The following is a 22,544-nucleotide window of genomic DNA, read 5'->3' on the forward strand; positions in this document are numbered from 1 at the left end:
TAAGTCTTTTTGAGTCATCAGTCATCAGTGATTCAGTGATTACATCTAAAACAAAATACTGAATAAACCACCTAAATTTTTTGCTGCTACCTGTGTATCATGTTTACATCTACAGCATTTTTCTTTTTCTACTACGCTAAATGACCCTCTTGCACTATATTTATTACAAAACTGTGTACTGGTTGGCTCTGCTTTACGATTATTGTACTGTTGTCTCCTGGAGTTCTGTCTTTTATATAGCACAACGGTCCAAGACGAGTGTTGTTTAATTATACTGTATACTATACCAGGTGTATATGGTTGAAATGGAAATAAAAGCTCCTTGGCTTGACTTGACTTGTGTTTGCTTCTCAGATTGTCGGGGTTTTCCTCCATCTGCTGGACTGTCTTTCTCCTGTTGGTTTCTGATCAGTAGATTCAGCTCAGCCTGTGACTCTCACCCGGTGCGTTTACTGACAGTGGTGCGCCATATGTCTCGTGCTGAGCAGCACTTCAGCTGCCTGTCAGTCAGCATCTCGTCCTCTGATGGCTGCCTGGTGATCAGTACTGAGGAGGAGGCTTACCAGTTCTTAGGTCATAACTCCCTTTTCTTACTTATTGTGAAAATTAGAAATAAGACCCCATGATAATATCATACCTGTCAGAGTCACCATTCAGGTCAAATTAGATTATGCTTATAATAATGTTTGGTTTGCAGACATGATGGAGCCAATGCCTGGGACACCGACTTCACTGCCAGCTACTGTGCGCTTTAAGTGCTCCAAACAGCTGATGCCAGGTTTATGGCATCACCTCGTTGTTACTATGGCCAAAGACATCAAAAAAAGCTGCAAAGTAACTGCTTATCTCAATGGAGAAATGATTGGGAACACAAAGGTTTGTATAATTGTGGCGGTTATGTCTTAATTTTTACTTATGTATTATTTGATTTAATACTGAATTAAGTCCCGGTATATGGCCTCTCTTTCGATAGATGCGGTATATTCAGCCATTCCCAGGCCCATGCACTGCAATGGATCCATCAGCAGTCATTGATGTGTGTGGAATTATTGGCACTCCCCCTATATGGAAGCAGCATGCAGCTCTGATCTGGCGCGTCGGTCCTACATATTTCTTTGAAGAAGTCCTGAGCTCTGCTTTTGTAGAGATCATGTATGCACAAGGCACTAGGTACATGGGAAACTACCTTTCACTTAAGATTCAAGGTAAAGCATATACTTTTTGTATATTTCCAGTACTATTGATTTTTGCTTCAAATGTGAAGTTTGAAAAATGTGAAAGAATATAAAACAACGTATGTGGTCATGTCTTTTTTTATCAGGAAATGGAAAATTAGATTTTTCTCCAGTGCAGTTAGTTCCTCCAGAGAGGATCTCATTTGGGATAAACCCAGCAGTGGCTACAGTCACTACTGTAGCAGAGATCAGAGATCGGTTAAACGAGGTGGACTGTCGTCTGATTGCCAAAGAGGTGCTACTATTTGATCAAATCTAACTTAGTTTAAATGATATTTTATAAAGATTATTAATATCAGAAATATGATTAATTAACTTATAGCTGGGCATTCCATCACGGGATAACTTCACTCCCATCCTTCTGGTTCGAAATATCAGTCAGCACCTCAATGGAACTGCTAGAACTATCGGGGCTGCCCTGGTTGGTCATTTTGGTGAGCGTGTGTACCGCTTACTAATATTATTAATAGTACAGTCATTACCTGAATTTACTCTTTTTGATATCTACTACCTTGCCTTGCAGGAGTGAGGATGTTTACATCAAACACTGCTTCCACCAGTTTTCAGCACATTGGAGGGCCTGCAGTTGTTCTCAGCCTGGTTGCAATGGCAACAGATGATAGTTCTTTATATGCAGCTGTCAAAGTTCTGCTATCTGTATTAGACACAAATCCAGTGATGAAACAAGAGATGAAACGCATCAGTGGCTATAAGGTATCAAACAAGTTTGAGGGGATTTCCTTAAATTAAATACAGAATCCATTGTGTGTACTGTATAGATCAGTGGAAAGTTAAAAATGCTTGGTTTAAAAAAAAAAAAACACCCTAACATATTTAGTTTTAAAAATGCTTCATTACTGATCATTTAATCAGAATCTGTAATATTAAAAACATGACATAGTGTCCGTACTTTGCAAGGGCCAGAAACATAGCCATGGTATTTATCACTTGTGCAACATATCCCAAAAAGACATGATGTTGTTGAGGAATGAAAAAAAATAAAATAAAAATACTAATAACACTCTGACAGCTACCATAATGTAAAACACCTAACTTCCAACTTTGCTTTTTATTTGGTTCTAGTTAGAAGTTTATCTTCTGTCTTTTCTTAACCCTCTTATTTCTGCCAGAGCTATTTTGGTTTTGTTAGCTTGTCCTATCTGCTGCACATACTGACCATTTTACTAGCATTGGTTTAATTTTGGTTTTAACAAACAAATATTGTAATATTCTTTATTTTTTGTCTTTCTCTAGCTATTTGCCTTCCTGCTGAAAATGAAGGCTCACCTAATCAGTTGCAGGACTTTCCAGCTGATTTTGGCCATAGTGGGTACTGTGGAGCTGGGAACAGGGAGTGTGTATGTTCATGACCTCACCGCTCTTCAGGGTATCCTCTGTAATTTTGAGGTATCCTTATGCTTCTCACTGAATTTATCTGTGTAGACTATATTCATTTTCTTCATTCATAGGAGTATTAAACATTTCCTGTTTTATTTGTCTTACTTTAGGTTTGGCAGAAAGCTCCAGAAAGTCTTGATCTATCTGTTTTAAATCATTTTGTCGATATCCTGAAATCATCAAGGTACGCTACCTGACACCATACGGTACAATTCCGCTATGTCTTATCAGGGGCTTGTGTAAATGTGTTTCGATCTCTAGGGTACAGAGTACTGTTTCAATTCCTCTTTTCATTTATGTGGAACCAATAAACAGGAAACATGGTGTAGCCACTGCTGTGCCACTGCTTCTTACTTGTTGTTTTGAATTGACATGATTAAACCATCATATGACTGATGTGTAAATCTTTTCCAGTGGAGATCCACGGAACGCAGAGGCCATACACAATCTCAATCTGATGACGAAGCTCCTGTTATTGCTGCAGGATCCCACCGTGACTCACAGAAAAGTCACTGTCATTTGCACCATCATCACGTGCCTGTTACAAAAACACTTCAACCCCAAAGACATACAGAGGCATGGAAAGAGTCTATTTGAATTTTATTTGTAAACAGAAAAAAGATGTGAAACAGTTTTAGATGTTTAGATATATACACATTAGTGTGGTTGGTTTTAATGTGAAAGATAATCACTGAAGAAATGTATTTCTCAGTGGTTTCATTCCAAGTTACCAGTGAAAGTGGTACATTGTCTGAATTCAAATTCTAAACATTAATAGTAGCCAATAATATTCAGCCTGATTGATCATACTTTATGCAAAATAAGTTATTCATAAATCACTGACAGCATTTACTCAAGAAATGTGGTATTTGTAAGAATCCAGTTAAATTAGAAAAACATTCATGAACATTCATTTTAACATTCAATCCTTCACGATTGCTTGAGTTTGTGTAAAACTTACCTCTTATATACATAGTATAATGAAACTCAGTAATGTAAAACTTTGTTGTATTGGCTTGAAAGCTTTATTATGGTATCAAGCTTAGCTTGCTTGTTTATTTATTTTGTATTAATAGCTTGAAAAGAAGGGGGTCATGGTGGCTTAGTGGTTAGCACGTTCGCCTCATACCTCCAGGGTTGGGGGTTCGATTCCCGCCTCCGCCTTGTGTGTGTGGAGTTTGCATGTTCTCCCCGTGCCTCGGGGGTTTCCTCCCTCGGTCCAAAGACATGCATGGTAGGTTGATTGGCATCTCTGGTAAATTGTCCGTAGTGTGTGAATGAGAGTGTGTGTGCGCCCTGCGATGGGTTGACACTCCGTCCAGGGTGTATCCTGCCTTGATGCCCGATGACGCCTGAGATAGGCACATGCTCCCCGTGACCCGAGGTAGTTCAGATAAGCGGTAGAAAATGAGTGAATGAGTGAGCTTGAAAAGAAAGCAATCCCAAACACATATGAACAAAAATAGGATAATAAAATGAGCATCCTAACAAAGGATACTCAATGTACTCAAAGTACAAAGTAAATTTCAGTTTGTTTTGGCTTACCAAACATTTTACACAGAACTTTACTGGAATGCTTATAAATGTGACTGAAAAATGTTATATTCTAGACTTGTGTGTGTTCCTTCAGGATTGGACTTTTCTTGATTCATAGCTTGTTGCCCCTAGCTGTCAATGAAATGACAGCATTTCCATATGTAATTTCTGAAGATCAATCTCTAAGTAAGTCCCATCAAAAGTAAAGTAAAAGGCATGCCATAAAAATATTGTATTTTCAAGAATACAGTATGTTGTTCAGTATTGAAGTCATCATGTTTTCCCTTTCTGCAATGATTTGTCTGTACTTCTGTCTAGCCTTGAGTCAAACACCTGGAAGAACCATCTGGATCAGGAACCAGCTGCTTGAGGTGCTGTCTTCACTAATCATCTCTGACACACCTCTTCCTAACAAGTGAGCGTGCAGCATTGAGGACTTGTTAACATCGTCTTTATAAGTGAATCTTTCTCAGCTAATGCACTCATGTCTTTTGCAGCGAGCAGGAGGAAGTGTTCTTCATACTAGGGTCAGACTGGTTCCTCCTCTTCCTACAGGGACACATCCACCCCAGCACAGTGCTGTTGGTTCTAAAGATGCTTGTCCACTTTCTGTCACAACAGAACATACGGGCCAAGTTCAAAGAAGGTGTATCGTCAGGAACGCTAGTGGAAAACGTGCATGTGTTGCTTGGTGTTATAGGTACAGCCTAACATTGACTGTAAATTGCATTAGACAGTAATAAACAGGTATTTTTTTGTTCATGGTTGCTTTGACTCGCCGTTGAAGTTTAAGTCAATCATTCAGCATTCAGCACCATAAAATGTATGGATTTCACATTAACATTTTGCTCTTTGCTGATGTGTTACCATTTTCATCAGATAACTTTCAAAGGCGCTCCTGGTCATATGGGTGCTTGAGTGGCACAGTCCCAGGCTTTACTGTTCTGTGCAGACTGCTGCTCAATCATATCAGCCTTTCACAGATATATGGAGCGTTTGCTGCACTGCTGTTTGGAAAATCAGACTTCCATGTACCTGATGGACAGGTAACTGGATTTAATGTATCATTACCATACACAAACATTCATATATTGTAAAAAAATATGCGTTATATAGGCAAATGTACACCCATATGTGCTTTTGAACATCTTTTTCCAGATTTATCCAACCTTTGTTGTTATAATTATTGTACCTTTACTCTTCTGGACAGGCTTCCACTAGGTTTTGGAGCGTGGCTTTGGGATTTTTTAATTCAGTCACAACAGCATTAGTCATTAGAGATCAGGCACTGATGTTGATCAAGGAGGGGGTACAGTCAGTTTCAGGGCTATATTCTTCCACTCCAAACTTGGCACATCCTGTCTTAATTGAGCTTGCTTTGTATAAAGGGGCATTGTCATGCTGAAACAGGTTTGGGTCTCTTAGTTCGAGTGAAGGGAACTTGTAATGCTACAGAATACAAAGTAATTGTATACGATTGTGTGCTTCTATTTTTGTGGCAACAGTTTGGGGAAAAACCACATGCAGGTGTGATGGTCAAATGTCCACAATCTTTTGATTGTATACTATACACTGTTAAAATACAATATATTTTGTGTTTATATACTGTAATATCCCACTTGACATTTGTCTTAACTGTAACTTGTTTTAAGAAAATTGATATTAAGAGGGTCATGGCAAAACTAACGTTTAATAATATTTTGTGTTTTTAATAAATGTTTACACACACAGACTCGAACATACATACATACATACATACATGCATGCATACATTCATATTTGCTAGAATTTGGGTTGCCTTGGTACAGGATAGACAGATTTAATTATTAACACCCTGAAATGTTTTTGTGGAAGAGAATTACATTTTTTATTTATTTTTTTTTAATTAAAAGCCCAGAGGCACGTAAACATTTTCACTCAGCTGTAATTTATACAGCTATTTTTATTTACCTCCAATTCAGGCAGATCTGGACAGCATGCTCCAGAATGTGATTGACAGCTCTGCTAATGAGCGGGAAGTCCAGCTATGCACAGAGGCAGCATGTGTTCTTATTGACCTGGTCAAGATGATCATTTGTAAGGTGTGAAATGGCAATACTTTTTTGTTTATTGATCAAGTACATTATGTATTGCAGAGGCCTATTATAGTTTTAATTATTACTTAAACTTTTATTTAAAAAGTGCTTTTATTTCTCTAAAAAGCCCATAACAGGAAGTGAAGATAGCTGGGATGTCCAGTACCCAGGAAGTGTCATGCAGTTCCTCTGCTTAGTCCACAGCAACTATCCACGAGATGCTCTGTGGGCCTCCTCTGACTTTCTCAGCTCTCTGGCCAGTGCAGTTTTCCCCACTGAAATCACTGAGGTGAGACACAAGTAACCTGTACCTCCCATGCTTGTTGCACACTGAATTAGGATGCAACAAGAAAAAAGTCAGTTAATTAATTAATATACTTTTTGTATACACAGAACGCTGCAGGTCCTCAAAGTAACGAGGATGGTGTGGACGCATCAGCTCCTCGCCTGTCTCACCCTGCGAGGAAGCAGGTGTGTGACTTCATCCGCATCCTGTTGATGGATAGCCTCATAAACATCCCAGCCAAAGACCAGCATCACCCCTTCATCCAGCTGCTGGAGGTGAGCAGAGACATCTATCAGAGCTGAATTCAAGTTGAATTAAAAATATATACATTTTGCTTATTTTTTTTATTTGGTGAAATTGTACATTTGAATTTTCTTTGCTTGGAGTTCATATGATTTTCGTTACATACATTTGTATATTTGTGGAATCATTTTGTAAGTGTGTAAACTCTTTTGTCCATAAGGTGCCACTCTTTGCCTAGTTTTCAGAGACATGCACCGAATACACATTTGCATCCCAGTGGGAGGCTCTGTGCTTCTTGCAAACTCTGTCACATAATGATTACAAGCAATGGGGATTGAATTGTGGGGCTTGAGGTCACATGTTGTGTAAAAGTTGTAATTGTCTGTCTACATGAGTTTTTGTGCTTTTTTCACTACCGTACTGGTGTATTCTCAGTTCTCGCCAGAAAACGTGTGTCAGGAGCAGAAGCAAAGCTTTCAGACTGAGCTGTTAGAGTTTCTGATGGACATTATCCATATAACGGGGCAAGAAGGGGGTCAGTCTACACATGTAGCCAGAGATGGTAAAGTTTTCCTAATCAGGCTTTTATATTTTATCTTTTAAAGAAATACAGAATGTTGAGTTATAATTAAAATTTATGCTTTTTACTTACATATCTCATGCAGACTTTTCATTAATAATGAAAATAAAATATTTATTCTCTGTGCTTTGCTACTGTTGTTTATGAATCCATAACTTGTTATTATGTTCAGACTATGCACTACTCTGTTTCAAAAAAGCTCTTTATTTGGACTGTACTTTCAGATTCATCTACATACAGCTCAGAGGGGATGTTTACCATATTGATCGTCAATGTCGCTTTCTTCAGTAAGATGCTGGTGGAGAAACTCTATAATGGCATCTTTCTAGTGGATCCAGAAAATCTGCTGGTCTTTTTAGTAGAGCAGATATCCATGGTGTGTGTGTTATCTGAAGCTGACTTGGTTTCTGATTCTTGCAGAGTATTGCAGCGTTTCATGAAATCCTGTGTCTCTGGCAGGTGTTGGAGAGAAAGCATCCTCAGCGCGAGGCTACAGTCTCTGTCCTATACAAGAGCTTGAATAGGACTGTGCTGTACTTCTTGTCCCGTCCCAGGCAGACCCCAGCTGAGAAGGAGCTCATCCTCCGGACCCTCCATGTGCTTCAACAGCACTGGGATATCATCATGGCCACCTACAATGCCAGTGTCCATTATATCAGCTGCCTGCTGCACTGCCTTCTGCTCATTCGCTCAGGAAGGTCAAGCAATTTCCATGCTAGTCTTCTCACACCAGACAAATAGCAAAAAATATTAGCCAAAAATATTTAAATAATATAAAATATAATTGAACATTAATAGTCAGTTGTATTGTAATACTACAATTATTCTATAACAATGATAATAAGTAAGGAATAAAACACAATACAGTGTGCTGGTATAGGAAAATAATTATGACGATATTTTTGTGACATGATTTTTTTTTAATAACAGCATTTCTTAAAGTATTCTATACCTTTTATATCACAGCAATAAAACAAACAATAACTATATTTTATTATTAAAGAATGGGACATTGTACTTTTTATTTGTTTAATGTTACATCCTGGAGAACATCAAAACAAGATGTTAGTTCCTGTTATTACTTGTGTTATCTCTCATTCTGTCACATTGAACATTTTTCTGTGAAACCACAAGACTTTCTATAAGAGTCATAAGTGCTATTCTAATAAAAATAATCAACACCTTTTGACAAATCAGAATTGAGAATTCAGCAGCACTGTAGGGCTATAATGTTAAACATACGATATAATGTCTGCAATAGGTAGTAAGTCAATATTGACAGTAGTGTTACTCTTCTCACTCAGTTTTCCTGACGGATTCGGGTGTGAAATGCATAAAAAAGCATCCAAAAAAATTTGGCGACATCTTTTCCCCCACAAGAACACCCGAATGACCTCCCCAGTTGACATCCCTAATTCGGCAGAGGGTGAGTTGGGCTTTTTCCTTAAAGGTCAACTGTTTTTGCCCAGATGAGCCTTTCTATGTAATTTTTTTATTATTATTGTTACTTGTACAGTGGAGTCTGAGCTGTTGAAGCTTGTAGAAAGCACGTGGGATATGGTCATGAAGGAGAGAAGACAATCACTAGAGGAGGCCTATAAGATTGACCTTTCAGCCAAGCAGGCAGGAAAGGAGACCCTAGTCTCAATGAGTGATGTGAGCCCTCTGTGGGAGGAGATAGCCATGAAATCCTGGCAGGCTTTTATAGGTCAGTATTTCTCCCTTCATTTAGTAACATGCATTTAGATGTTTGGTTTATCTCTATTTTTAGATAAAATATGGAAATTTTAACATTTTGAGGAACCTAAAATTAACCTTTTTTTTTTTTTTTTTTAGACTCTCAGAAGAAGAAACTGAATACCAGCCAGAGAAAGATAAGTATCCTTAGTCGATCACCTCAGAGGACACCTGGAAAGGACCCAGACTCAATTGTGGAGGTAGGATAGACCAGTTTGACAGTTTTCTTATTAACTGATCAAACAGGTACTAGAGACTTTGAGGACCCCTGTGCTATCTGAACAAACAGATTACACTTTATTAAGTGAGAGTCCACAGGTGCTTAGCCCAGTGACACGGTGCCCTACCACCTTGCCAAAGTCATCACACCCAGCAGTCTCAACCTAGCCTGTGGCACCGTCTCAATCTGTCTTTGAAATCAATTTGGATCATTACAGCTGAGTACACCTCAGTGGGCAATGTAATTGATATTTGTTAATTTTTCCACGGGAACACTTGGTAGAACATTGCGTTTTCTGGTGAAGGTTAAAGATGCTGTTATTGTTGTTTTTCCCCCTGAAACTCGGCCCACATCATTAGTTCCCACCGTTGAAGACGTCGCCATCTGGAAAAGGATTCACAGAGATATTACTCAGGCACAAGGCATGAAATTACCGTTTCTGTGCAACTGCTGGTGTCTCCGTCTCCACCTCCAAAACAGGGGTGGTAATTATAAGCAGTCACAATCTGATGAAAACATTATTCATTTTGTGTTATACTTTATCATATCAAGTCGTGACAGCCTATCAAATGCTTTGATGAATTGTTCCTCTCAGAAAGGCACTGTGAAGAATTTGGCAAAAGACTTATTTCATTTTTCTACATGTCAGACTAGTATAAAAAAGAACAAGAAAAGTTATGCATGAACTGATATAGTTTTCTTGTTGCAATTTGATAACCAGCCTTATCCTATACAAAGTCATATGTTTTGATATGACTTAAATCATCCGGCATCTAAATCAACTTGGCTTCTTTATACTTGTCTGAATCATTTTTTTATATTAATTTCTAGATTTTAAAGAGTCTAAAAGTTCTATAAAATTGTAGGACGTCTCTCAGACACGCTCAGTAATATCCATGTCACTTTCTCCTTACAGCACAGCTCCAACTTATCTCTCAGTTAATGTCAGAATTTTCCTGGCAAAATAATTATATCTTCCTAACAGAAAGATAATTAACATGGTCTAATGATCAAGTTAGGTTTATTACACATTCAGCAATGTCTCAGAATGAAGCTGACATTATGTTATGTTATGAAGGTGATTTTTTTTTTCCCCCTAGAAAATAATTAAAATGTAAATCAGTATGATGATAATTGCAGAGAGGTTGCTATTTAATGTGGCACGTTTAAGAGGCCAATAAGTTTGTGTGCTTGGTAAATAGGGTAATTAATGCTATATATTACTTTTGATTTTCTAAATAAAGAAATATGATTAGGTGATTCGGTGTTTATCCGTGAAAATGAAGCTTTAATTGCTTCTTTGAATTTAACTTTAACACTTCATAATTTTCCTGTCCTTCTGGTACAACGGTGTGATTTGTCTTTTCTTGCTAATTTTGTGACTTTAGTAATTGAGCAGTTTAACATTTTAATGTTAGTGTTTTATTTGTGTGTTGTATGAAATTATTTAGATTTTTTTTTTATTTTATATTTATATAATGTAATATATATTATTCCATTCAGACCCAAAAGGCTGGTTTGCTTTTGTTGCACTTTCTGGTCAGACTTCTGTTAATAGAATTAGTTGGTGTTTGACAGAATTGATCGTAAGATGGTCCACATGTGTTTGTCACAAAAAAAGCCTCTCTTATAAGAGTTGTTGCTTGCACTGCACAGGCTCTGCCTAAAGGATGCATTGTTGTATTAAGTTAAAGGCTGGAGGATCTGGGTTCAGTACCCGTCTCTGAGGGGGAGTTAACTCGCTTCCTGAGTCAGGCTTTACAGTGAGCTCTCCTAGTTTCTTGCAGAGGAGACCACTGTGATGATTAACTTGATGACTCTTTAAGTAAATATTAGCCTGAATGCATTAATGATATTGTACACAAGCCTCCTGAAGGGCTAATGCCAATCAGTGTAATATATCAGCTGGGCACACGTTGTGGCACAGGGCCAGTGGCCACTTCACACTGTGCTGATATTATACTTTAACTTAATTACTAGACACAGAGATCACAAGATTGCATTTGGAGCCAGGGTTATTGTAGGTTTCAGTAGCCAATAGCTTGTTTGCATGATGAATGCAGTTTATGAAGTGTAATTGTTAACCACCTACATGCTAAATATCTTCCAGTTTGTGTAATTTACAAAAAAAAAAATACCATATCTTTTTTCCCAAAGATATTTTTGACCGACATAGAAGTCCACAGAAAGATCGGTGAACAGATGTTCGAGACCTTGATGAAAAATCAAAAGCAGGTTTGGTAGAATTTATCTTGAGATAACTGCAGTGAGAGAATATGAGCTGCATGAGCATATAATTTACAGTACACTAAAATATTTGCTGTTCTCTTTAAATCTTTGATGATTGAGTTGTTGTGTCCTGTGCAGGCGCTTCACTGTGAGAATGAGCTAATGGCTGCTCAGTGGCTGAAGATAGAGGGGGACTTGCTTCGTGAGAGGGGGCTGTTTGGCCCTGGGCCAGGGGTCTTTATCAAGCAAGGCTGGGTGCAGGACGCAGCTGAGGGGCCCAACCGTACCAGACTCCGCATTCGCAGGAAGGCAGCAAGGCGCTCCAAAAAGGTCACTGGTCAATAATGACAACATGAAATTGTTGGCACAGTTTATGTTTGCTCCATTTGGGGTACACACTACATACATGCTGTTATTTTCTTTATATCTTATAACTTAGGGCTGTATTTGGCTATACATATATAACATGCCTTCATCTACAGCGTTACCTTCCTGTTACAGCTTCCATCCCTAATGCAAGGACTGTACATGAAACACAGCACTTTAGACGAGAGCAGAGGTGTGGCAGACCTCAGCATTGCAGATGCAGGTATAGGATACTTTTATGTGCCATGTTTAGTTGACTGTTTAGCAATGCATGTCTCGCTGGCCTAGACCATAACTTTTCAAGTTTATTTTATAGTAATGCAGCTCTCAATCTAGTTGTTAAATTCTCATTGTACACTGTTTCGTTTAATATTTACCAAGACTAGGTTTTACTTAAAATAACTTTATATTGTTATTTTTAGGTCAGCAAGTGTCAACATTTGTAGGGTTTACTTGTGAAGTTTTTTTTTTTAAAACTAATCTAATCGCTCTCTCTCTCTCTCTCTCTCTCTCTCTCTCTCTCTCTCTCTCTCTCTCTCTCTCTCTCTCTCTCTCTCTCTCTCACTGGATATCAGAGCTTAGGATTCTGAGTGAGCCATGCGGGGAGGCCGAGCAGGAGCCGAGTCTGGACTGTGAGCATCTAACCTTCTTCCCCATACTAACTGAAGTCTCAAGTCCTACTGAAACTATTCCTGAGGAGTGTGTGGAGTCACAGCTCATAATCCAGCAGCTGGCTCCCAACGAGGAGGTGAGAGCCGCCAACACACACTGCACCTGACCTCTATTTAGCTTCCAGTCCCGAGTGTCAAGAAGCTCCACTTTATTTAGCACGTTCGTGTGAGTATCATTACGCCTACACACGTGAAGCTGTGCGTTCCCACTTACGGGGTAAAGTGAAGAGTGAGCTCTTGACAGAAGTATTAATAAGGAGCTGTAGGGGGTGATGTTAGACCTCACGTTTTTATTTGAGGGTGTCGAGTCCTGCTGTGCTGTTTGTCAGATGAATAGTTTGTTCCATGTTTATTAATCTGCATGCACTGCTAACGACCCAAAATCAGTTATTGAAAATTAGCTTGTGTGCACATGGATAGAAACTAACACAAGAATGAATATGATGTAAGGTGATGTTTAGCTTGAATCGCTTTTTTTTGTGGTCATACACAGAAGTCTAGATGAATGGATTATATCACTTTAAGCTAGATGTTAGTACCTTCGAGTCATTTTGACTTGGTCATGTGGAATCGCATCATAGGTCAGAATTGATTCTGTTTTTAGTTTCTCGTACTATCCACCAGGTGTATCATATTGAAACTAGGCTTTAATCAATTAGTGTTTTGCTATTCTGTGTATGTCATTGATTAATTCTAGTAATAAACAGTGGGGCCCTCAGCTTGCTACTGAGGGGGTGCTGGCATGGAGAGGATATCTTCTGATTTGATTTGTATTAATTGAGGAGCGGCTGCTGCTACAGCAGAGCCCCATATGTTTTGGAGACCCACGTCCCAAGGGCCCGGAGCTGTGGAGCTGCCGCTGAGGCCAGGTGCAAACGCATGGTGTGAAATGAAGGGAGACAATAAAATTAGCCGTGCATAATCACAGGACAATGCCTGCAGTGCTCCGGCCCCTTTTCCCAAACACACTAGTCATCCGTGCTTTTAGTCCTCTTGCTTTGTTTCACCACCATGTTGTTGTAGATAATGAAGTGGTAACAGCGATCAATCAGGGAGAGGGTTGTGCCTCTTTGACATCTTCGCCCTAGAGCAAGGGTTTAGAGGCAAGTGCTGCAGACTTTATCCTCATCAATTAAACAGCTCGCTTAAAAGAGGTGTTCACATTTACATTATTCATTCATTCAGTGCACTCATGCCTCTCTTCAATCCAAAAACAGACCATAATCTAACACTTGCCCAACCCATCAGTTTAACAGCTTGCTTCAATGAAGTACTCTCATTTACTCTGCTGTACTGTATGCATGCCTTGTCTAGATTCAGAACAATCCTCAAATATCGTTTGAAATATCTCAAACATGTGTGTACTGCATATTTACATTGAAAGCATGTAGTATATCTAAAGCATTAAGCACTGTGTTTCACTTGTCGCAGATCACAGTCAAGCAGTGTGTGGCTGTTGTCAGTGGCCATATACTAGTGGAGGGAGTGCTATTGTTTGGGAAGGCAGATCTCTATGTGTGTGAGGGCTTCACACTCACCTCCAGTGGGGATGTGTGCTGTGGAAACCACCATCCTACCAAGTAAAGCTTTTCTGCTGCTTCTGCTACTCCTACTCTCACTTTTACTGATCTTCACGTCAGCTCTGATTTTCTTGGTGTAGTTGCCCATTAAAGCATGTTGCAAAAATACTTGCTAAATAATACAGTATTTTGGTTCAAGCATTTATTTGCTGACTCTATTATTACATTTATTTTGACATTTTTATTAGATTTATTAGCATGTTCAAAACATTGCACCTCCTCAATGTCATGCTCTAGTTATTTTATTAGAATAAGCATGATTAAACAGTTTAAATACTTAAACAGGCAACCCATACTTTGACATTATTTTTCATTCAAGTCTTTAAATTGTTTCTGAACATAAACATCTGAACAAGTATAGATTATACTGTTTGCATTGAGGGATTCTTCGTATTAAACTATGGGTGTTCAAAAATTCCACTGTATATTAACTTTTAGTTATAATCAACAATTAATGCTACGATAGTAATTTATGAATACACAATGCTACTGTTTTAGTTCATTTATTAGTAAGCTTAGTATTTGCAGTTGTTCTTATGTATTCTTTCACAGATAATGTTTGATGTTTTATGTTCATTCCAGTGTGAGAGACTCATTTATCTGCAGCATGTTGAAGAAAGAACAAAGCTCCGTAAATCTAGCCTGCAGACGCTGGTCATACGAGGACATTAAAGAGGCTCATTTTATGCGATTCCTTCTTGAGGTCAGATTTAATGCCATAGGATTAAAGCACTGATTTAGAAGTGTTGTTTTTTCTTTAACATACTCTTTGAGATTTATTGTTAAATAAAATCATTTCTAGCGTTTCGCTCTACTATATATTGTTCAGATTTTTTTGCGATATATATTATTATTAGAATTTTCTCTTTCTTAGGAAAACGCAATTGAAATATTCATGAAGAATGGTGCTTCTGTGTTTCTGGTGTTTGTGAACAAAGACCATGTCAGTGCTTTTAAAAGGTGAGAAATGTGAGTGAGTATACCAGTTGCTGAGTATGTGAGGTTAGACAGGGCAAAGCCAGATTGATCTCTCTTGTGTTCTTTCTCTAGAATATGCTCTGTAGTGCCTTCATTAAAGGGAAGAGGGGTGACAGAGGCCGTGCTTAATGCAAGGTAAGTGTCCCTGTGCTTGTGTACCATCATCTCTCCCAAAGCTGCCTTCTTAAAACCGAAAAGAAAAGACAGATTGAGAGGAGATAGCACATGTCTAAAGGCTTCTGGGAAAGACATTCTATGCACATTGTTAATGAGTGACAGAAATGTTCTCAATCCTCAATCCCCCAAACAATCTGATGAAACACACCAGTAACTGCTGCCTGCAGAATTAAAACTTCCTCCAGTTGAAAACTGCTTCTCTTACATTACCTGAACTAATTCCCATAATTTAATAATATACAACATATTCTTTTTTTTTTTTCTTTTTTTTTTTATGTAACCTACATTTAAGGTGTTTTGTTGTCCTCAGCTCCATATTGCTTGATTGAATGCAAATTGAGGAACTGATTGATTCCTAAGTAAGGTCAAAACAGTTAATGATCTACTTATGTGTGTGTGTGTGTGTGCATATATATATATAAATTAAAACATCAAAATAAAATATAACATATCTGACATTATGGCATTTAGTTGGTTTAGTTGTCTTCAACATGGAGTCTAGTGCCACAACTCCTGATTGCTTCGTGCCACTGAGTTCGGTGTGATCAGCCCTGACAACCTACCTCTCCTTTGAGACTGATCTAAAAGCTGTTTCCTTTCCTGTCTCTGCCTTTCCTCCCTACATTTCTCTAGACAAAGCTTACACAGATCTTCCCCCCTCACCAAATACAAGCTCTCAGTTGTTCTTGTATCTTTGGCATCTCTCTGAGCATAGGCTATGGGGTTGCGGTTGGTGTTAATTTTTTTCAGATTGGGCAGCATGCGGATGCATTCAGGAAGCACAGTGATCTTGTTGTCGAACAAGCCCAGTTCTCTCAGGTTGGTCAGAGCAGCCATGGTAAGAGGAAGAGCAGTGAGTCGGTTCATACCCAGGTTGAGAGTCTGCAGGTTCCTCAGGTTTCCAATGTCAGCGGGCAAACCGGCCGAGTCCAGGCTGTTGTTGCAAAGGTTGAGGTGGCACAGAGACTCCAGCTGTCCAATGCTTTTCGGCAGTTGCTCGATGTAGTTGCTGTGCAGGTCAAGCCAGAGCACGCCAATGAGCTGGCCAATGAAATCTGGAATCTTTTTCAGCTGATTACGGCTCAGGTCCACCTCCTCCAGGTCAGTGAGTTTTAGAAGACATTTTGGAAAGGTGTCAATACCCATGTTGCTGAGATCAAGACGTCGTTTTCCCTCGGGTGTCAGCCTGAGGGCTTTCTTGGCCATTTTCAGGGTGATCTTTTTGCCCTTTGACCCCACCTTCTTCCCTTTAGCCATGGTGCACTGTGAACACAGATTAATGGTTACGTTTTTTCACATTGGGATCAACCTGATTAAATCGTAACCTGATCTGTTTAATTGTTATCATAGGATCTAATATCTTTAACTAAACATGCACAGCTTAATGACAAAGCATCTTGCTTATTTACATAGGGGTGGTGGTATCGTGTAGGCCCAGAGGCAGTTTTGGGGGAATGAAGGGTCTTTTGGGGAATGAACAGAGTGTAATGTTTACACTCTAGCTCACTCACCCATCTCACCCTTAAGGCATCTTTTAAAATCATACTGCACTGTAATTGAGGCTAATACCAGATAGCAACGAGGACAAGAGCAATGAATGTAAAGTCTGTGGTGGGGGGGTGGACTGTTGTTGAGGGTGGGAGCTTCTTGTGTTACAGCTGATTGATCCAGGGTGGCTTTTACAGGCTGAGCGCTTGTGTGGATAGAGTCAAATCAGTGCTTTGATAAATGACACTCAGGGAAGTGATTTAAAACCCATGCACCTCACACCTCCCTATTAAAGAAGAAGAGTGGCTGCATTGTAAGCCCTTCGGGCCCTTTCGTGACTCATTAATCATATTCAAGTGCATATAGATACAAGGCTAATATGGTTTAGCTTGTTTTTATTCCATTTTCTGTGTGAGTCCTTTGCATCCAAACATGTGCAATTATGGAGAGCTGACCAATAGTATGATTTATCTCCGTGTGCTATAGTTTTACAAATCAACCAAGATGAATATCGGATTTCATTTATATGTTTACACACTTTCTTGATATATTGAATATAATAGGGCCTTTAACATCATTTTAAGACAGATCATTTAAAGTAATCTAGCTGGAGGGCTGAGGAATATGTGCTGGAATTTACTACAGGTTTAGTACATCCTCAATATGGCTTATGATTATATTGTGATAATGTTTATATTATATACTGATATAATAAAATGTTCAATGACAAAATATACAAAGTAAAGCTATTCCTGTTTTCTCTCTGTTTTCTACTTCTACATCTAATTGTGTGCTTAAATAAACTGTACTTAAAATAATCATTTCCTTTCTTTTGAGTTAAATCAGCATGGTGTTTTATAGCACTACAGAATATGTATTGAATATTTCACTACTTACCAGTTTCATAAAGCAGTTATGTATAAATATGGCCACCGCTGCTAATCCCTGCTTGCTTGTATTACAGTCAATCAGCCATTCTTGTACGACATTAGGTAACCTCGTTCCAATGGAAGAATACTTCGTTGTTTCTTTTACTTGTTACTTTCAAATGAGTTTCACATATCCAGCTGAAAAAGCGAGTCGAGAATCTTCAGACAAGCTTCAGATAAAAACAAAACTGCCTCCTCACTCAACCGTGGCAGGAGGGTAAAAACAGCTTTGTCCTGTTTAACTTTGCTGCTAAGCAACACATGCCCGAGGTGGAGAGTATGTATTGTCCTTTTACTGGGGGCAGTCAACAGAGAGAAAGGAAAAGAAATGCTGCATTAGCATTTACATGTTTTAGGATATATACTTGCGTTCAATAATGCTTTAGAACTAATGAGTAAAACATTATTTTCAGTTTTTCTAGTACATGTTTATACTTTATCTTTTATTATCTAGATATTACTTTTGTATGTAGTGTAAAGCGTTGTAAAGATCATACTTACCTGTTATTATTCAATACATGCCCTTTAATATATATCATTATACTGTAGGTGTATAAAAGTATCCTTGAAATTTTTTATGTTGAGTTTCCTTTTAAGAGTGTCCCAGATATACTGTAATGCTGGTCTCTAAATTAGAATTTGTCTATTCAAAATTAGGTTCTGCAATCATGGTGGTAAATCTCTCTAGAAACTGTCACCAGTTGACTGTTATGTCAAAACTCCCATAGATGGCACCATTTGCTAATTCAGGGAAGTTTAATTTGACATATCAGAAAGCGTACCTTTTCCCAGGCCGCTCTTGTTGCTCCATAACAGAGAACCTCTGTGTCTGTTTTGGGGCTGTTGCCATGCAACCCCAATAAGAGGGTTCTGATCACAGCAGAATTACTTTTCAGCATCAGAATGTAGTTCAGAATAATTGCAGTTACCTCGTGTAAGATTGTTGTGTTTTGTTTTGGTACAGAAAAACAGGGGCGCTTGAGAAGACGGTTATTACAAAATGGCAGGTAATGTAGGTGCAGTTTTTCTAGCACTACTATTATAGCATTACTGAGGATCGTGTGTTATTCTGTCCGATGCAGCGTGTTAACCGTAAATAAACTACTCTTTACACAGAAAGGAGAAATGAGTAACTTTGAATACCTCATGCATTTGAACACACTCGCTGGACGAACGTACAATGATTTGATGCAGTATCCAGTGTTTCCATGGATCATTGCTGATTATGAATCGGAGGTACCAATTCTTTATATACATTTAATTCATTCATTCATTTGTTCGTTCAATCTTTGCTATCCATTTGTTTATCAAAACAATTATTTTCTTCTGCTTATTAGACACTGGATTTGTCATCCCCAACATCATTCAGGGATTTGTCCAAACCAATGGGTGCTCAGAATGAGAAAAGGAGAGAGAAATTTATCCAGCGATATAATGAAGTAGACAGTAATGATGGTAAGATTTCATTCATATCATTGTTCACCAGCTAAATGAGTTTCAAGTATTCACACAGACTTGCTCTGAAACATCATTTAAATTTAATTTCATTATGAGCTGATGAGCTGATTATAACAGCAATTATGATTTATGCTGGAAGTGATGCTTATGGCTGTTGCAGGTGAGCTGTCTGCACAATGTCATTACTGCACACACTATTCCTCAGCCATCATAGTGGCATCTTACCTTGTGAGAATGGAGCCTTTCTCTCAGACCTTCATCTCTCTGCAGGTACACTACAGCACTGCAATCAATCTCATGCCTCTTTAGTTTTTCCTTCTTTCCTGACACTCTCGGGAGCATTAAGTGACCTTTTACGTTTACTTGTAGTATTGAATAAATTGTTTCCTTCTTAAATGAAGCGAAAGTGTAGAGCTTTACTGTGTTTGTACTTTATTACGAAATGCCATTTCACAAATAAGCTTCCTAAACGAATGGTGTGCCATCATTTTTTTTGCCTTGTTGGGATTTGTGAGAACTGTATTGTTTTGCAAAAGTGAATTAAAGTGAGAATTTTAATATATATGCAAATAAATTTGCTCATATCATAGGCATACAAAACTGTATTTTGTTATTTAAAATATCTTATTTATAGGGCAGGAATCAATTGATTAAAATAAAAATGTCATGCATATTTAATATTCAGTATAACACAATACAAATATTAGGGTGACGCTCCACAATGATATTTTCCGCACATGAACAGCTTTCTTCTGTACAGTAATAATCATAACAAGATTTGGGACACTAACTGCATTTACTATGTACAGTATTTATTGCTTTCATTCAATGAGGATAATCTTTTTACTACAAATTACATACATTTCCACAAGGAATTAAACTCACGGAAAAGCCTCAGTCAATACTGATGAATTTGTCATGTTTGTTTCTGCGCTGTATCTTTCTAGACACCCGTTGTTATGAAGCTGCACACAAAACTAGCTTTCAGATACAGTACTGTTTTGCTTCCACCATGGTGGGCTTGCTGCTTAGTTGTTTCTGGCTTGGCTGAGATGTAAATGGCTGTTTTTGATGGTTCTGTCGATGTGGGAACTTGCAGGGCGGCTCGTTTGATGTGCCTGAGAGAATGTTCCACAGCATACAGAAAGAATGGGAGTCATCCTCCAAAGATAACATGAGCGATGTGAGAGAGCTCATTCCAGAATTCTTCTACTTGCCAGACTTCCTTACCAACTCCAACAACTTTGAGTTTGGTGAGGCTTTGATTTTGTCTTTCTGATCATTATCTCATACATCCATATACATAAGATGTAGGGATCCATTACATTTATCTAGACCCAATACATTGTTGAGGTATCATTCTGGTACCATGTTAATCCAAAAAATATGACACTAAGCTTAGTGGACATCACTGCGTTGATGAACAGACGACGTGAAATGACATCATATTTCATGATTAATTATCAAAGCATAGCAGACTGTAAACTGTGCTCTGCAAAAAGGCCAAGAGGAGGTGCTTACAAACAGGAGCGAAAGGTGCTGTGAAGATTAACTAATCATGTGAAAGGCATTTTTCCACCTGGCTCACCCTGCCATCACCCACACTGTCCCTGTCTATTAAGTATATGGTTTAAATGCTATAATACCTTTAACATGAACTCAGAATGAGGACTCCATTGCCAGTAGCACATGATAGAACCCACATAAACAGAGCTAAATAAAATGTCCAATGATGCCCTGATTGCTTAATCCTAAGTAGTAGTTATTTTGATATCCGTATTGGTGTCAAAGTCAGAAAGTATTTGTACTTGATATGGAAAAATTGTATTGATTTATCCCTGAAATAAAGAATATGCAGTGTTGGTGGTAGTTAGACTTAATACCTACTAGAGCACTTAAAGTTTGATAAGACCTTACCGTTGGAGTTCAGTCTAGAAACAGTAAAAAATACATATAAAGCCAAAGGTTCTCAAACCTTGTAACAAATTCTTAATACTAAATCAATTCATATACCCCCACAGTACAGTGCACAATGTTTAATTCTACACAATAACATTCTGCCTATTTATTAGAATCTTAGAGCTTTTTATTACTGAACTTTCCATTGACAGAACACATGAGGTTAGACACAGTAGATTAAGTTGATATTATTTAGACTTATTGTTTTGAGTTCTTGGGTTTTGGATTTAACCCATTCGATTCAAGGTACCATATAGTATGCAGTTTAAGAAAGAAATTATCTTTATTCACACTTTTTGAGTTTGGTTCCTCTCAAAGTTTCTTCCTCATAATTTTTCCTTGCCACCATTTCCTCTGAATTGAAGGATACATATATATATTTTTTTAGATATTTTTTGAACATATACTATTTCATTCTTTATTTTTTAAATATATAAACTTATTTGTAATGTATTTTATATGATATATTTTATTTCAGGTTCCATGCAAGATGGAACAACTCTGGGGGATGTCGTGTTGCCACCATGGGCCAAAGGAGATCCTCAGGAGTTTATTCGCATGCACAGAGAAGTTAGTGGCTTTGCTTAGTAGATTGATTTACAGGAAAGTGACAGAATAAACAGCTTCTGCCCCTCAGTACCATCTCTTTTCTGCTTATAGAGGATGCCACCATTATGTATGCTCAGTCCAACAAAAACAAAGACATTTGGCATTGTTATTTGTATAACCACCTTTTGGCATTCATATCCTGCTGGATGCATTTGGAAAGAGTTAAATGTGTCTGGCTCTGCTCTGCTTTGTGCTGCTCCAGAGATAATAGGCACTTGTTGAGTTCATCAAGGAAGCCCCATTACTCTACTTAACGCCATTGTCATTACATGATAACAGGGCCAATTCAGAGCAACCACAATATCTGCAGTCTCTCATAACTCCATTACTGTAGCTTGCAGCTTATTGGAATGAATGCTTTCCTTCTCTCCTTGCAATGCCTGCAGGCATATAAGGGCCAGGCTTTATCAGCTCCCAATCTACTGAGCAATATTCATATCGTTTCCAGTTCACACAAAATGAGCTATTTTGTCTGCTTGTTTTCCTTCATATGCAAATGAACTAAAGAAATTATACTGTAGGAAACTTCCACCATTGAGATCTGTTGGCTGTTACTACTGGTTGGCATTTTTTTTTCTATTATTAAGAATAGCCTTATTAGAGCTGCTTTGGCCCTCACGCCCTTTTCAAAGTTTCACCATTGTACAAGACGGCAAACAAATAAAAGAAGCAACAAAATGAGGTTTTTAGCCCTTAATTTTTTTCTGTGATTTTTAAGATCGAATGTTCTGAATATGATTGCAATTTCAAATGCAATCATATTTTAATTTCTCGCCTGTATCAAAGTGCT

The 22,544-nt window shown here is 38.2% G+C and overlaps 2 protein-coding genes across 3 annotated transcripts in view; one reads left to right on the forward strand and one right to left on the reverse strand.

Moving 5' to 3' along the window:
* The window catches only part of wdfy4 (WDFY family member 4), a 46,076-nt gene that overhangs the window by 14,278 nt on the left and 9,254 nt on the right, over positions 1–22,544 (forward strand). For both annotated transcript variants that reach the window (XM_060872489.1, XM_060872488.1), the window contains 36 exons: positions 355–573; positions 698–876; positions 974–1,205; positions 1,322–1,470; positions 1,558–1,669; positions 1,759–1,949; positions 2,490–2,642; positions 2,744–2,817; positions 3,048–3,209; positions 4,264–4,355; positions 4,488–4,584; positions 4,667–4,869; positions 5,049–5,215; positions 6,131–6,250; positions 6,372–6,533; positions 6,638–6,805; positions 7,209–7,335; positions 7,578–7,729; positions 7,813–8,051; positions 8,658–8,779; positions 8,870–9,061; positions 9,190–9,290; positions 11,468–11,545; positions 11,678–11,869; positions 12,041–12,128; positions 12,481–12,653; positions 14,008–14,156; positions 14,739–14,859; positions 15,031–15,116; positions 15,207–15,269; positions 18,693–18,735; positions 18,845–18,964; positions 19,066–19,183; positions 19,347–19,456; positions 20,286–20,439; positions 21,624–21,715. In XM_060872489.1, the coding sequence (XP_060728472.1) occupies positions 355–573; positions 698–876; positions 974–1,205; positions 1,322–1,470; positions 1,558–1,669; positions 1,759–1,949; positions 2,490–2,642; positions 2,744–2,817; positions 3,048–3,209; positions 4,264–4,355; positions 4,488–4,584; positions 4,667–4,869; positions 5,049–5,215; positions 6,131–6,250; positions 6,372–6,533; positions 6,638–6,805; positions 7,209–7,335; positions 7,578–7,729; positions 7,813–8,051; positions 8,658–8,779; positions 8,870–9,061; positions 9,190–9,290; positions 11,468–11,545; positions 11,678–11,869; positions 12,041–12,128; positions 12,481–12,653; positions 14,008–14,156; positions 14,739–14,859; positions 15,031–15,116; positions 15,207–15,269; positions 18,693–18,735; positions 18,845–18,964; positions 19,066–19,183; positions 19,347–19,456; positions 20,286–20,439; positions 21,624–21,715 (5,000 nt within the window). The remainder of the gene's footprint in view (positions 1–354; positions 574–697; positions 877–973; positions 1,206–1,321; positions 1,471–1,557; positions 1,670–1,758; positions 1,950–2,489; positions 2,643–2,743; positions 2,818–3,047; positions 3,210–4,263; positions 4,356–4,487; positions 4,585–4,666; positions 4,870–5,048; positions 5,216–6,130; positions 6,251–6,371; positions 6,534–6,637; positions 6,806–7,208; positions 7,336–7,577; positions 7,730–7,812; positions 8,052–8,657; positions 8,780–8,869; positions 9,062–9,189; positions 9,291–11,467; positions 11,546–11,677; positions 11,870–12,040; positions 12,129–12,480; positions 12,654–14,007; positions 14,157–14,738; positions 14,860–15,030; positions 15,117–15,206; positions 15,270–18,692; positions 18,736–18,844; positions 18,965–19,065; positions 19,184–19,346; positions 19,457–20,285; positions 20,440–21,623; positions 21,716–22,544) is intronic.
* On the reverse strand, positions 14,215–17,929 carry lrrc18a (leucine rich repeat containing 18a). Its single transcript, XM_060872494.1, has 2 exons — positions 17,697–17,929; positions 14,215–16,574 (listed from the first exon to the last, which is right to left on the reverse strand). The coding sequence occupies exons 1-2, from the start codon at positions 17,703–17,705 to the stop codon at positions 15,810–15,812; spliced, it is 774 nt and encodes a 257-aa protein (XP_060728477.1). The 5' UTR covers positions 17,706–17,929; the 3' UTR covers positions 14,215–15,809.

This window comes from Tachysurus vachellii, chromosome 6, assembly GCF_030014155.1.
Source record: "Tachysurus vachellii isolate PV-2020 chromosome 6, HZAU_Pvac_v1, whole genome shotgun sequence".
Taxonomy (NCBI): domain Eukaryota; kingdom Metazoa; phylum Chordata; class Actinopteri; order Siluriformes; family Bagridae; genus Tachysurus; species Tachysurus vachellii.